At 43.1% G+C, this 12,206-nt stretch overlaps 2 protein-coding genes across 3 annotated transcripts in view; one reads left to right on the plus strand and one right to left on the minus strand.

Moving 5' to 3' along the window:
* TMEM69 (transmembrane protein 69) lies at positions 1-6,307 on the minus strand. Its single transcript, XM_067567812.1, is given in 5 exon segments — positions 1-598; positions 600-1,262; positions 2,444-2,508; positions 3,518-3,816; positions 6,203-6,307. Coding segments are annotated over 4 exon segments (960 nt in total). The 5' UTR covers positions 3,690-3,816; positions 6,203-6,307; the 3' UTR covers positions 1-538.
* Positions 5,041-12,206, plus strand: part of GPBP1L1 (GC-rich promoter binding protein 1 like 1) — a 38,874-nt gene continuing 31,708 nt past the window's right edge. Inside the window, exon 1 of one of the 2 annotated variants that reach the window (XM_067567811.1) lies at positions 5,041-5,324. The gene's annotated coding sequence lies outside the window, so the exon portion shown is untranslated. Of the gene's footprint in view, positions 5,325-5,359; positions 5,464-12,206 lie in introns of those variants that run through there. The other variant, XM_067567810.1, reaches the window with a different exon arrangement.

Genomic DNA, 12,206 nt, shown 5'->3' on the forward strand with positions numbered 1-12,206 from the left:
TGTCTACAAAATTAAGTTTAATACAGTCACTGTTCCATTTTCAGCAGGAACAGGAAGTGCTTTCATCCCATAGTTTTCTTCCAAAGGGCTTCTAACATTTACAGTCACTCTGACCTTATTCCTTCCACTGCAGAACTTGGCTGTTGACTCAGCCATGTTTTAATGAGTATTCTTTATAGCACATGATTAGTTCAAGCTACTGCTAAACATTTAAACTTATATTACAGTAGTACCCGAAGATCTGAGTCTTGGGCTCTTGCTGTATAATAAATAAGGGAAGATGCATACCTGTCTTGAAAACAATATAAAGAGAGTTAATAGTGTATAAACAAATCCTTCTCTGCTTAACCTTCTCAGAAACTGTTTGCCCCCAGAGTGTTTTGCATGCTGCTGTTTTCTGATTTCCATGCATGGCTGTATTCCTGCAAGGATGGAGAAACTAAGTGTTTTCTTGTATTCCCATTAGAACTTAATACAAAAATCTGCTGTGGTTTGACAGAAAAAAATCTCTTGTCCGTTGGTTTATTATGTTTTGATTTCATTTACTTTTATTTGCACTGTTATTTAGCTGCTTCTCTGGATAAACATTCATAAAATCCCACGGTGGCTATCAATGAAAATACTGCCACCCCTGTTAATAATATCCGCAGGCCTTTAAACCAGGTGGGATAAAGAGGACGAACGACAAGATCATAATGTAATGCTATCCCTAAACTCAATATTATCAAGAGTGCAGCTTGAGCGAAGTTATCTTTTAAAAATACGGCACACCAGGCTACAAAAGGAGGAACTATACTGTTAGCCAAGTTCAGCCAATCAGACTTGGCTGGGCTATTTTCTGGGAGAGCAACGCCCCACCTGATTCCTCCTATAAAAGAGACTACAGCGGCCCCATATGTAATTTGAACAAATGCCAGCTCAGGGTCATAAGTCTGTTGGATAGCCATTATCAGTGGCACTGAAACAAAGGGAATCAACCCCCCAATGCCCAGGTACAAGGTAGACTTAGGCAAGTCCTTTAGTGACCTCACAGAACGCAAGAAGTCTAGTTGGGGTTCAGCTTCTTCTGGTTTCTCTTTCTTTAAGCAAGGGAGGGAGGAGTGGAACCCTTGGGCCTTGGTTACACATGCTGAGGCCGGGCTGAGGAGCTGAGATCTTGACAGATGAGGAAGACGTCTTTGCAGAGGGAGACTGCGAGGAGAAGAACAAGTGGTCTTATTCCTTCCATACTGTGGTAGTCTTTGAAGGGTCAATTTCTGGACCTGCCATTACAAAATTCATTAGGAGCATCTGACATGTACGTGTTAGCCTGGAAAGTTGATTAGTTAAACCCAATATAAAACTTAACAGATTTGCACAAGTGGGCTATCTAGTCTGTTAATTAGAGTTATAATTTATAACTGTTAAGAGAAGGGGAAGAAATAAAGCATAAGAAGTTAGCTGTTTAACTACATTCCAACCCAAACAATAGCAAACATTACACAAAAGTTACAGAAATAGCTGCCCTTCTTCCCTCTTTTGACATGCCAGGGACCTGCAAAAAGAATAACTGTGCTTGTTCTCTTTTTGCTGCTTTATGATGAATAAAGAAGTCTGAAAGGTTTCCTCCAACTACTTCCCTTGCTTGTGTTATTCACACTAGAAATTCCAGCCCTGCATAAGGTAGAAGTTTTTATGATGAGTAGGGAACTACTGCAATGATATGAGAGCCAACAGAACAGTAACTGAAACAGAAAAGGACTGTTAGTCACCTCACTAGCTTTAATTGACTAAGATTTTGGATAAAGAAAGTCTGAGTTAAAGATTAAGCTCCTTTGCCTTTACAATTAAGGTGCTAGAACTCACAATAAACATCCGTGTGAGCGGCCTGAGCTCCTCTTGCAAAAACTGACATTCCTGATGGTGCCGAGGAAAAGCACACAACCTTTCTGCCTTCTTTATAACTCAATCAAAAGAGGGCAGCTATACAACATTTAAAAAATCCTTTGCAAATTGTGACCCTAGTGTGTGGAGACTGTATCACCACCAGGACATTACAACAATTTCAGTTAAGAGGAATTTTGTGGTACTAACTTATATGAGCCAGACTGTACACTTAAGTTCTGTCCATAGTTACACCCATGAGACTCCCCAGACTTCAGTATGGTTGCAGAGATACAACTGAAATGTGGATTTGGCCTTTTATCAAATACCAGTGACAGAATATATTAGTTAGCCTGTGATACAGCCATGTGACTGAGTTGGGAGAATTAATGATGCCAGGCAAGAATCGGGGAAAATGGTTTACACTTTAAATGTTTGGAAAAGTTCCTTTGGAAACAACTAAATATGATTAAATGAAATCTCAGTCTGCTGTAAAATATGAGGCAACTGTGTTTTATACCCAGTTTTGGTTTTTTTAAGCTATTTCAAGGATAAAGTAGATAACACATTAGAAACTCACTTTTAAAGGTGTATGGGAACAACATCTCTGTACAAGGTGAAACATATTTGCCTTAGCAGAAGGCCCTAAGGGATGAAGAAAAAAATGTTAGGAGAGTCCATTTAGTGACAGTCTATACTCGGTAGAATATCCATGGCACATGTCTCAGTAATAAGTTACTACAACAATTTGTTTTCCCTATTATATTAGAGAAAGAGTCAGAATCATTTTGTTTTATATGTAAGAGGAAGCAGATCAGGACCATGTCTCTTTGTTTTTGTCACTGTGCAATTAATAACATTTTTATCTACTGTACTCCTATGTTCAATTAATTATACTGAACTTTTACAGGGCATTTTGTTTTCAACTCACTTTACCAGCTAAGGTCCTGAAATTGTAATGCATCTTATTGCCAGATCAGGGCCTAATTATGTCTCAAGGTGCCCCTGAGGTAGGTAAATATCTCCATTTCACAGATGGGGAAACTGACACAGTATAAATGGTTTGCCCAAGCCATGTAGCTGGTTGAGGGCAGAGCTAGAATTAGAATTTCCTGTCTCCCAGCCCCAAATTAAATCCACTAATCCTGCAAAAAGAATTCCTCTATAGGTTGAAAGTTTCTAGGTAACATTACTACTGTTCCTCCGGAAAAAAATAGAAAGCCTAGAGAAAATTACTGTGATACAAACAAAAATTTTTAAAATGGGTCCATTGTGTATTACAGAAGCATCTAGAGGCCCCAGCCAAGCCTGGTAAAATGAAGAGTTTACAGACTAAATAACCAGTACAGCTCAAGGAAATAGCATGGGGAACTGTGAGGGAGAATAAGTCGTTTGTCCAAAAAAAGTCTGTGACAGAGGTAGGAACGGAATCAAGGAAAGCCCCTGCTCTACAGTAATTAATAATAGATACTGATGGTGTAGGTGTAGCCAGAGGCCGCAATCCGGATCACCGTTTCCTTCTGTGCAAACAACCACCCACAAGTGCCTCCTCTGTCTCCTCCCTGCAGAGTTTCAGGAGTCAACGCCTGCTTGCAGAGACAGACCCGCTCCTTCCCCCAGAAGATCCCGCCACCTCCAGGGATCACTCACCCACCTTTCAGGCACCTAGCCGCCCAAGGGAACCGCAACGAGTAGAACAGAGTGGGCCCCGCAGCAGGCAGCTTCCTGTGCAATGCGCCCAACAGCAGAGGAAAGGAGGAGGACCGGGGGCAGGGCTTCTTCTCGTGTGCATTGGATGCAGAGCCCCAGCCCAGAACATGGGCCATGCGCTGTCGTTCCGACCTGACGGTGCTTCCCGTGTTTCTTCTGTATCATCATCGCAAAAAGCTGCCCTTGACCTGCGTAGTTCAGCGGTGAGGAGGGCGGGAGTGACCGGGGTAAAAGGCATCAAATCTAAAGGGAGGAGAATTTACATTTAAAAAAAAAATTACAAAGGTGTATCTCACCTATTCAAGGGGCCTGATTCCAGACAGGTTATGCTGGGCATGCCTTGTGTAAGTGTCCCCATTGATTGCATTCAGGGCCAACCATTCAAAAATCATGTGTCAGTGCCTTTCCCTTTCCCCAAAAAATCAAGAGGCTGGGTAAAGCACGTGCATGTGTGCAGGAGGAGGCACGGGGAGCAGGGCCAAAGCTGACACCCCAGATCTCTAGTCCCATGTATTTAAATGAAACCCACAAGCAGTTGTGAGTAGTAGGAATGCATTTAGAACACAGTTCTGCAACAGCACGAGCGTCACCATGTAGCTACAGTAACACTTAGCACACATGCCTGTCATGTTCAAAGTGCTACCCAGCCACCGACTAACGAGTTAACTCGTTTGAAAGAGTGGGCGAGGTAGAAAAGTGGGTGAGGTAATATCCTTTATTGGACCAACTTTTGTTGGTGAGAGACGCACCCTTTCAAGCCCCACAGAGCTTTTATTCAGGTTTTTTGTCTGTTTTGTATTTGTGTCTCTTCTCAGGCTTGGCAGTGGTAGCTACCACAACTGTGAGGTAATTTTTCTGGATCTTTTTCTGCAAGTCACACTGAGTGTCTCTTCCTTGCTGTGCTGGGCCTGGTCGCTTTCTAGTGGTCTCTGCAAAGAGTGACTAAGGTTTGCAGAAGAGGTTAGCGATAGATAGCATTAAACATTATTCTGGCATCTGAGGAATCCTTCTTGCCCTGCAATTGCATTTTGCAGGAAGTGTCTCTGGGGCATAATTTCTCTGCTTCTGGGTTGATTGCAAAGTTTCTCTTGCTGAATTTAAAGCCATTGCAATGCCCACCCCCATGATTTCTGCTGCATATCGCAGTTCTGCTGCCTCCCTGAGGCAAGCTCTGTTGAATAGGAAGGATTGATTTCTACTCAAAGCCTGTGTGTCTGCTTCTGTCGGACTCTCTTCCCGGCTGCGGGGCAGTCGGAGGGGGACGTGCTTCCTTCCTAGGTTTACTTCTAGGTTAACTCCTTCCAGAGGGGTGAGCGTCTTTCACTTTAAAAGAGATGGAGGAGGCGGGGACTACAAATCCCAGCATGCACGGCGGCTCCGCCTCCCCCCGCACAAGCGGCGAGGCTGGCGCAGTGCATTCTGGAACTTGGAGTCTCGGAGGGGGGGAGAAGGAATCCGAGCTCCTTCCCCCACCCATGACAGATATAAACAGAGCTGGAGCGCCAGGGGACGAGGGGGGCTCGACTTTCGAGGTTCCCCCACTTAGAAGCCCGAGGAAGCGGGTGCACGGAGTGCCCGTGGCGGAGCCGTCTCCGCGTGAGCGTCCGGAGAGAGCTCGCGCCGCAGAGCAGGAGCGACCCCCCATCCCCCGGGGCGTCCCGCGTGCGAGCCCCCGCCGCGCCGCCGGCCCGTGCGGACTGGAGGGAGCGCGCGCGGCTGCGGCCCGGCACAGCCACCGCCCGCCGCCCCGGGTGGGTGTGTCCCTCGCGCGCCGGCCCCTCCCCCTCCGGCCGGGCGGACAGGGCCGGGCCGCCATTTTGGGCAGAGCTTTGTTATGGTTTTGCTGTGGGGCCGCGGGACGGGACGGGAGGCAGCGACGGGGCCAGGCCGGTGAGTGCCGAGCCCCGCGGGGGCCGGGCCGCCCTGGGGAGGGGCCTGTCTGGCCGGCCGGCCAGCGTGAGGCGGCTCCGGTCGGGCTGCGGGCAGCCGCCGCCAGCCCCGATACCGAGCCCGGAGCTGCCGGGCCTGTGAGCTGGGTCGGGCCGGGGAGGCTGCAGCCAGCTAGTCCGGCCTGTGCCGCGGGCTCGGGGCCAGGCTGCCTCCGCGCCGAGGGGGGCCCGGGGTGCGGAGCCGGGCTCGGAGTCGGGGCGGGGCGGGGCTGCGGGCCATAGCGCCCGGGGGGGACCCGGGTTTTAGGGGGCCTAGATGGGGCTGGGGGAGGGGCGCGGTAATGCAGTGGAGGCTCTTGGCTGGGGGGAGGGGCAGGAAGGGGGGCGCTGGGGTGTCTTGGCGGAGGTCGGCGTTGCGGTGGCTGGGGGAGAAGTGCGGGGGGGGGGACGGGACGGGACGGGAAGGAGTAGTTGGCTGGAAGCGATTTTCTTTTTCGTTTGATCCCAAAGCGCCCAGCGTAAGCGTTTGGGGCGGGGCTGGTCTGGGACCAGCAGGCTGTTCCCAGAGATTTTTTGTCGAAAATAGGCCTGTTTAGGCAGGGGGGAGGCTGATAATTGTGCAACGTGCAGCTCTCCCTCGCAGGGGAGCTAAATATCTGCAGGAGCCTCCCTCCCTGCTTGCTTGCAGAAACTCTCGCAAAAGCAGATATGCAGCAACTCCCAACAAAGTTTTTGTTTACCTTGGAAGTTTCCAGCAGCCTCCTGGACTTGAGGGTTTATGTTCTGCAGGCAAAGTTTGCATTTCACCTTTCTCTCGCCGTCACATATTCTGGGATCTCTTGGGGCTGTTTGAAGACTGCTGAAATTAATATTGTTTAAAACATTGACCTGTCATGAAGTAGGTCAGTGTCTTTTTGAACACTCCTTGGATGGTTTCAATGTGAATCAAAATGTCAAGTATGGAAGGGAAGAGTAAAGTCTAGTGAAAACATTGAAACAGTTTTGTCATCAGATTTTCCAGTTTAACAGTGGTGTTTTGACATTCCTTGCACTAATCAACTTCTGTGAGAAACGCTGATAGGTGGTGCATACCTTGTTCCCAGAGCTCAATCTGCTGAGGCTCAGATGTGAGATAGAGTCAAAACGAGATACAGCTGCATTATAAAGTCATTTGTATCATCGGTAAAGACTCAGCATTTTGGTTACTCTACACTAGAGAACTAAGTTTCTGTGGCTAAAAGTAAATTTTGATCTAAAATTAGTGATGTGCTTCAGAGAGAGGTTACTTTTTTTTTTTTTTTAAGTCTGAGTTAAAAATTAAACCTGTTGGCTAATAAACCAGGTGAACTGAATTTTGATTTATTGGTTTTGATGCTTTCTAGTTATTTCTGCTATGTTTTTGTAGGACTTTTTTTTTTTTTGGTATCAAGTGCTTTTGTGATCTTTAAAGATAAAGAGCAGTATACTACTACCGATGTTACACATGCTTTGTTTTGCAAATGACTACTAGCAGGAAACAAGTTTGTATAGCCATTCCTAAAGGGACTACAGGGTGATATCCTACTGCAATTAGTAATTGCTTTTTAAATTATATTTACTTTTTTTAAAGTAATAGAGTTTGTGGGTTGAAAATAGATTTTTTTTTAAATGTTTTCTAGCATCTACAAGATAGAAACTTCAGTTCCCTTTGGTTAGTAGTTTTCCTCTAACTGTCATAGAAAATATTTACTTTTCAGTGTGAATTTTAGGTGACTGTGTTCTTGCCTTGGGAAAGGCAGTAGGAGGATTAGGATTTTAATATCTTTCACATTAGGGTTAGAAAAAGGCCTTGTGTTGAAAGGTCAATACCCTAAAGCCTTGCATTGATGTAACTCAGGTCCCCAAACTGTGGGGTGTGCCCCCTAGGAGGTTGCAGAGGAACCTTTGGTGGAAGTCCCACCCAGCCCCGCCCAGTTCCCATTTCTGCCTTGGCTCCTGGGCCCTGCACCCCACTCCTGTCCAGCTTGTGGCCCTTGGCCCAGGCCCTATAGTTGCAGCTCCAGCTCCAACTCCAACCATGACCCCAGCCACAGCTCAGGCCCCTGACCATGGCTTTGGCCCCGGCTCCCAGTTGCAGCTCCTGAGGGGGGCGTAGACTTGGTAAGTGGGGGCGTGAGCCCAAAAGTTTGGGGACTTCTGGTGTAACTAATGGTTTTTAAACCCCTATGTGGATGTTCTTAAACTGGTTTTAAAACAACAGTTTATATCAATTTAGCTTAAATCTGAAAGGAAACTACTCAAACTAAGTTGCTATAAGCAATTTTTAAAAGATTTAAACACCGTTCTGGACAATTACGAAGCTTGCTTTCTGAAACAGTATCAAAATGCTTTTGTCCTACCTATAGTAACGCTTCAGCTGTTTAATACTGGTGCAGGGGGATGGATGCTGAAAGCCATTATTAGTAACAACAGTTCAGTTACCTAGCTTAGACAAAGCCTAAGAGGTTTAATTTAAGAGTCTTTTAAAAGTAATGTTTTTGAATAAATATGAAGGTGTCTGAAAAAAGAATGCAAAAGGTGATGAATAGTCGATAGGTATTTGTACAAAGTTGGGCTTTTTTTTAAGGCAAAATAATTCCAGTGTGAGAGTACAAAGGAGTTTGAAGAATTGGTCTTGTCATTTTTTAAAAAATCTGTGATGGGGGTAAAATAACAAATCTGTTGACTCCTATTAGTAAGGCAATTCCCAAATAATTAAATATCTTAAAACGGCTTTTACATTGAACCTCTTCAACTGTGGATAAAAAAAATCGGCTCTACTGTTCCTCTCAGCCTTCTTTGAGATGTTTTGATGGTATAACAATTGCAAGTGGTATCACAGTGGGTGGTTTTTCTTTCTTATAAGGAATAAATCTTGGACAAGAATAGTGTGTGTGTGGGTGTGTACACACACACTTGTGTAGTGTTTTTCATTTATAGGTCTCAAAGTGGTCAAGAATAATTATCCTCATTTTATAAATGAGAAGAGAGGGGCCAAAGGGTCTGTTACCATTTCAAGCCATACAGTGAATCATCAGTAGAGTCCAACCCAAGTATACTACAGCCCAAATCTCTTGACTGGCAATCCAGTGCCTTATCCTCTGAATTTTCTTGTTTCCAGGAAAACATGGTCCAGCTTGTCCTAATATTTTCAAGCAGAAGCTAATTTTTGCATGTGGAAGAATGTTGGCATTGGGTATATAAACACTGTTGTGCAAAGTGTGGTATCAAATAAAAGTCTTTGTTTCAACAGACTGGACAAAAAAAGACTGAAAAGTTCAAGGCTGCATTCTTGTATCTGTTTTTCTTTTAGTATTTTTAAGGTATGTTGAAAGGTTAGTCAGCTATGAAATTCTTGAACTGGCTTATTTTCTGGAGTGTAGTCATGTAAACAGACTGTTCAGTTTACTTGTATGTATGCAAATGGGGAAGTCGGGGAAACTAGTAATTCAGAATCAGGTGCAGCTAAAATAATTAAGAGTGCGTATCTTTGCCAAATGGTTTGCTTGTTTGGAATTGGTCACACCTGATATCTTTTTAGAGCATGCTCTAAAGAAACATCTGACTGAAAGTGAGACTTGTGATTTGAGACATTTGATTCTGTAACTTATTTGTGGAAAGTTCATAAAGCTATCCCAACTTTGCAACTGGTGAAGCAACATGTGTACTATGAGCTGTTTAATGTCAGTTTGTTGGTTGTGGGTTTTTAAGCATTGTTAACTATATTTTGGGATATGAACTTATTGGGAACTAATTGTTTTCTGTTAAGCTCAGATCACCTTCAAATAACACAAAACAAAATAAGTTTTGTTTGTGTATACAAGTAGATGCGGTAGCATTACTTACTTTTGTAGCAGTTATCACAAGGATTATTATGTGATAAAGGGAATGTGTGATTCTCTCCATTATGCAAAGATCCATGTGCACCTACTCTTACTAGTCAGACCTTCATGTAAGGCAGTGGTTCTGAATCAGAGGTACATATATATCTAGGGGTATGCAGAGGTTTTTCAGGGGGTACAGCAACTCATCTAAGTATTTGCCTAGTTTTACAACAGGCTACTTAAAAAGCACTAGCAAAGTCAGTACAAACTAAAATTTCATATAGACAACCTCTGATCAAGTGGGTTACAGCCCACGAAAGCTTATGCCTGCAGAAATTAAATTTTAGTCTTTAAAGTGCTACGGAACTCTTGTTTTTGCCATGTAGACAATGACGTTTATACTGCTCTATATTCTATACACTGAAATGTAAGTACAATATTTATATTCCAATTGATTTATTTTATAATTTTATGGTACAAATGAGAAAGTAAGCAGTTTTTCAGTACTAGTGTGCTGTGACATTTTGTATTTTTATTTCTGTTTTTGTAAGCAAGTGGTTTTTAAGTAAGATGAGACTTGGGGATCTGCAAGACAAATCAGAGTCCTGAAAGGGGCACAGTGATCTGGAAAGGTTGAGAGCCACTGATGTAAGGCACTGATGTTGAAACATAACTCCGTGCTGAATATTCAGGTGGTTCCAAAATGTTTTCGTGTCTGACTTTACTTTTAGATATACCTGTGAAAATGTGTCAAGCCTTAGTGAGTTAATGTCAGTGTATGTCTACACTGCAGTTAAACACCTGTGGCTGGCTTGTATTAGCTGATTCAGGCTTATGTGGCTTGGGCTACAGGGCTGTAAAATTGCTGTGTAGACACTTGGACTCATGGTGAAGCTGGAGCTCTGGGACCCCACCCAGAGGGAGGATCCAAGAGCCCAGGCTCCAGCCTGAGCTTGAACTTCTGCGCTGCAGTTTTATAGCCCTGTTAGCCCCAAGCCATGTGAGCATGAGTCATCTGACATGGGCCAGCCATGTAGTATAGATGTAATCTGACCTCTTACTATGTGGATTTACAATTTATGTTTCAGTAGCCCCCAGGACCCCAGTCAAAGTCAAGATCCCATTGTGCTAGGTGCTATAATATGTATACAAACATGGTCCATGACCCAAATATCTTTTACAGTCTAATTTGAAACCAGTGCTGTATGTGAGACAAACAATGGAAGGGAAGGAGGATGAGAACACGATGGTAACAATGAAAATCATAGGTTAGCTGTTGTTCTGCTTCGTAATTTCAAATCTGAACATTGCTTTTAGTAAGTAAATCAATTATCCTTCACTTCTGCAGTCTCCTGACTCCCTGACATGGATTCAAAAGTGACTTAAAAGGAGGGCTTTCCGTTTTCTGTCTGGTGTATAAAAGGCTGGAAAGAATTTATATAAAGCTCTCGGTTTTTTCATTAGACATATCAGGTCTTGCTTCTACCCTGTTTTTACTAGAGAACTCTGTGGATGGTGAAAAATGATAGCCTAATGACATTAGAGGAGACAAAGTTGAAAAATGGAGGGAGAAAGCCTAAACATCCTATCCCTAAAATCTTTAGGTAATATAGTTTGACTCTATTTTCCGAAGTTTTCAAATATAAAAACACTAATGGTGACGTAATTAAAACATTTTTAGCACTTTAACTCAGTCATGATGTATTTGGGAGAAAAGCCTTCTGTTAAAAATAAAAACAATCTGCCTCTTCAGTTGAGGGCAGGGAAAGCCCACATTCCAATATTCTACTCCTCCTGCCAATAGGAGGACGAGACTTGCTGTTCCTGGTGCCTGAATTTTTAAAAAGCAGAAAAACCTTAAAGTACCAACCTTTCAGAGGCTCTTAGGTTCAGAAGAACAAACCCACCCCCCACAATGCTTTTATTACCCTTTGCAAGTCACTTTTATCTTCAGTGCCATGAGCCGCTTAAAGGAATTATGCGAATCAATGAGCTGTTTGGTTCAATTGAAATACTTGGATTTTTTTCCAAGTAAGTTAATTTCTTGAACAAATATTTACTGAAGATTGACCATGCCCAGTTTTTTAGAGAATATAATGGAAGACTTGGTCTCTACCCTAAGTATTTTGTAGTCTGTCAGACACAATGCTATTTAGATATAAGAACATCCATGATGCTAGGAAGCTGGTTCTTAAAACAAATGCACTTTAAAAATAAAAATCTAGCACCACCACAAAACTGTGTTTAATTATGGGGATCCAAGTGTTTTTGAAAGATGGCATTTTCTGTGCACTTTCAAGTATAAGTAAATGTTACATGTTTTTGAAAAGTTGCTGGATTTCATGCTTTTAAATTCAAGATAACTGTTAAATAAACATGGAATAATAACTTAAATCTTCAGGGAGCTTGGTGCATCTTCCTCTGGGACTGAACAGAGAACTTTGTAGTATTACTTTTGGATATACAAGCCATTTTGGAAGCTTTGCAAACTAGAATTGTGGGAAGAGTTGTTTTTTTACAAGCAGCTTCAAAATCTTTGTGTTGAGGTATTTTAGCGGATGAAACAGGTATGTGGGTAGTTAGTTTTTCACATGTATTTTTAGTATATGTGTACAGCGAGGTGGGAAGCATTCTAGTGTAATTGCTACATGATTAATGCTTTTTTAAATAGCTGGTTTACTGCTTTGCAGCACAAATTCTTATTTCTGTAGTTATGTATAAAAATCACACAAATGGACAAAAGCTAAAACAATTTCTTTGAATTTTTAAAATGTTGGATTTTCTGTCTTTACTGCTTTATTTAATGGACGTGTGTCAGGTATTTTGATAGTTGGTTTGTGAGGTCTAGTCATATGGCAAAGAGGGGGGAAAAAAGGCAAGTAGTACTAGCAGTTTTACATAA

Source organism: Emydura macquarii, unplaced genomic scaffold (assembly GCF_026122565.2).
Source record: "Emydura macquarii macquarii isolate MOO-44397 ecotype Brisbane River unplaced genomic scaffold, CSIRO-AGI_Emac_v2 contig_2805, whole genome shotgun sequence".
Lineage (NCBI taxonomy): Eukaryota > Metazoa > Chordata > Testudines > Chelidae > Emydura > Emydura macquarii.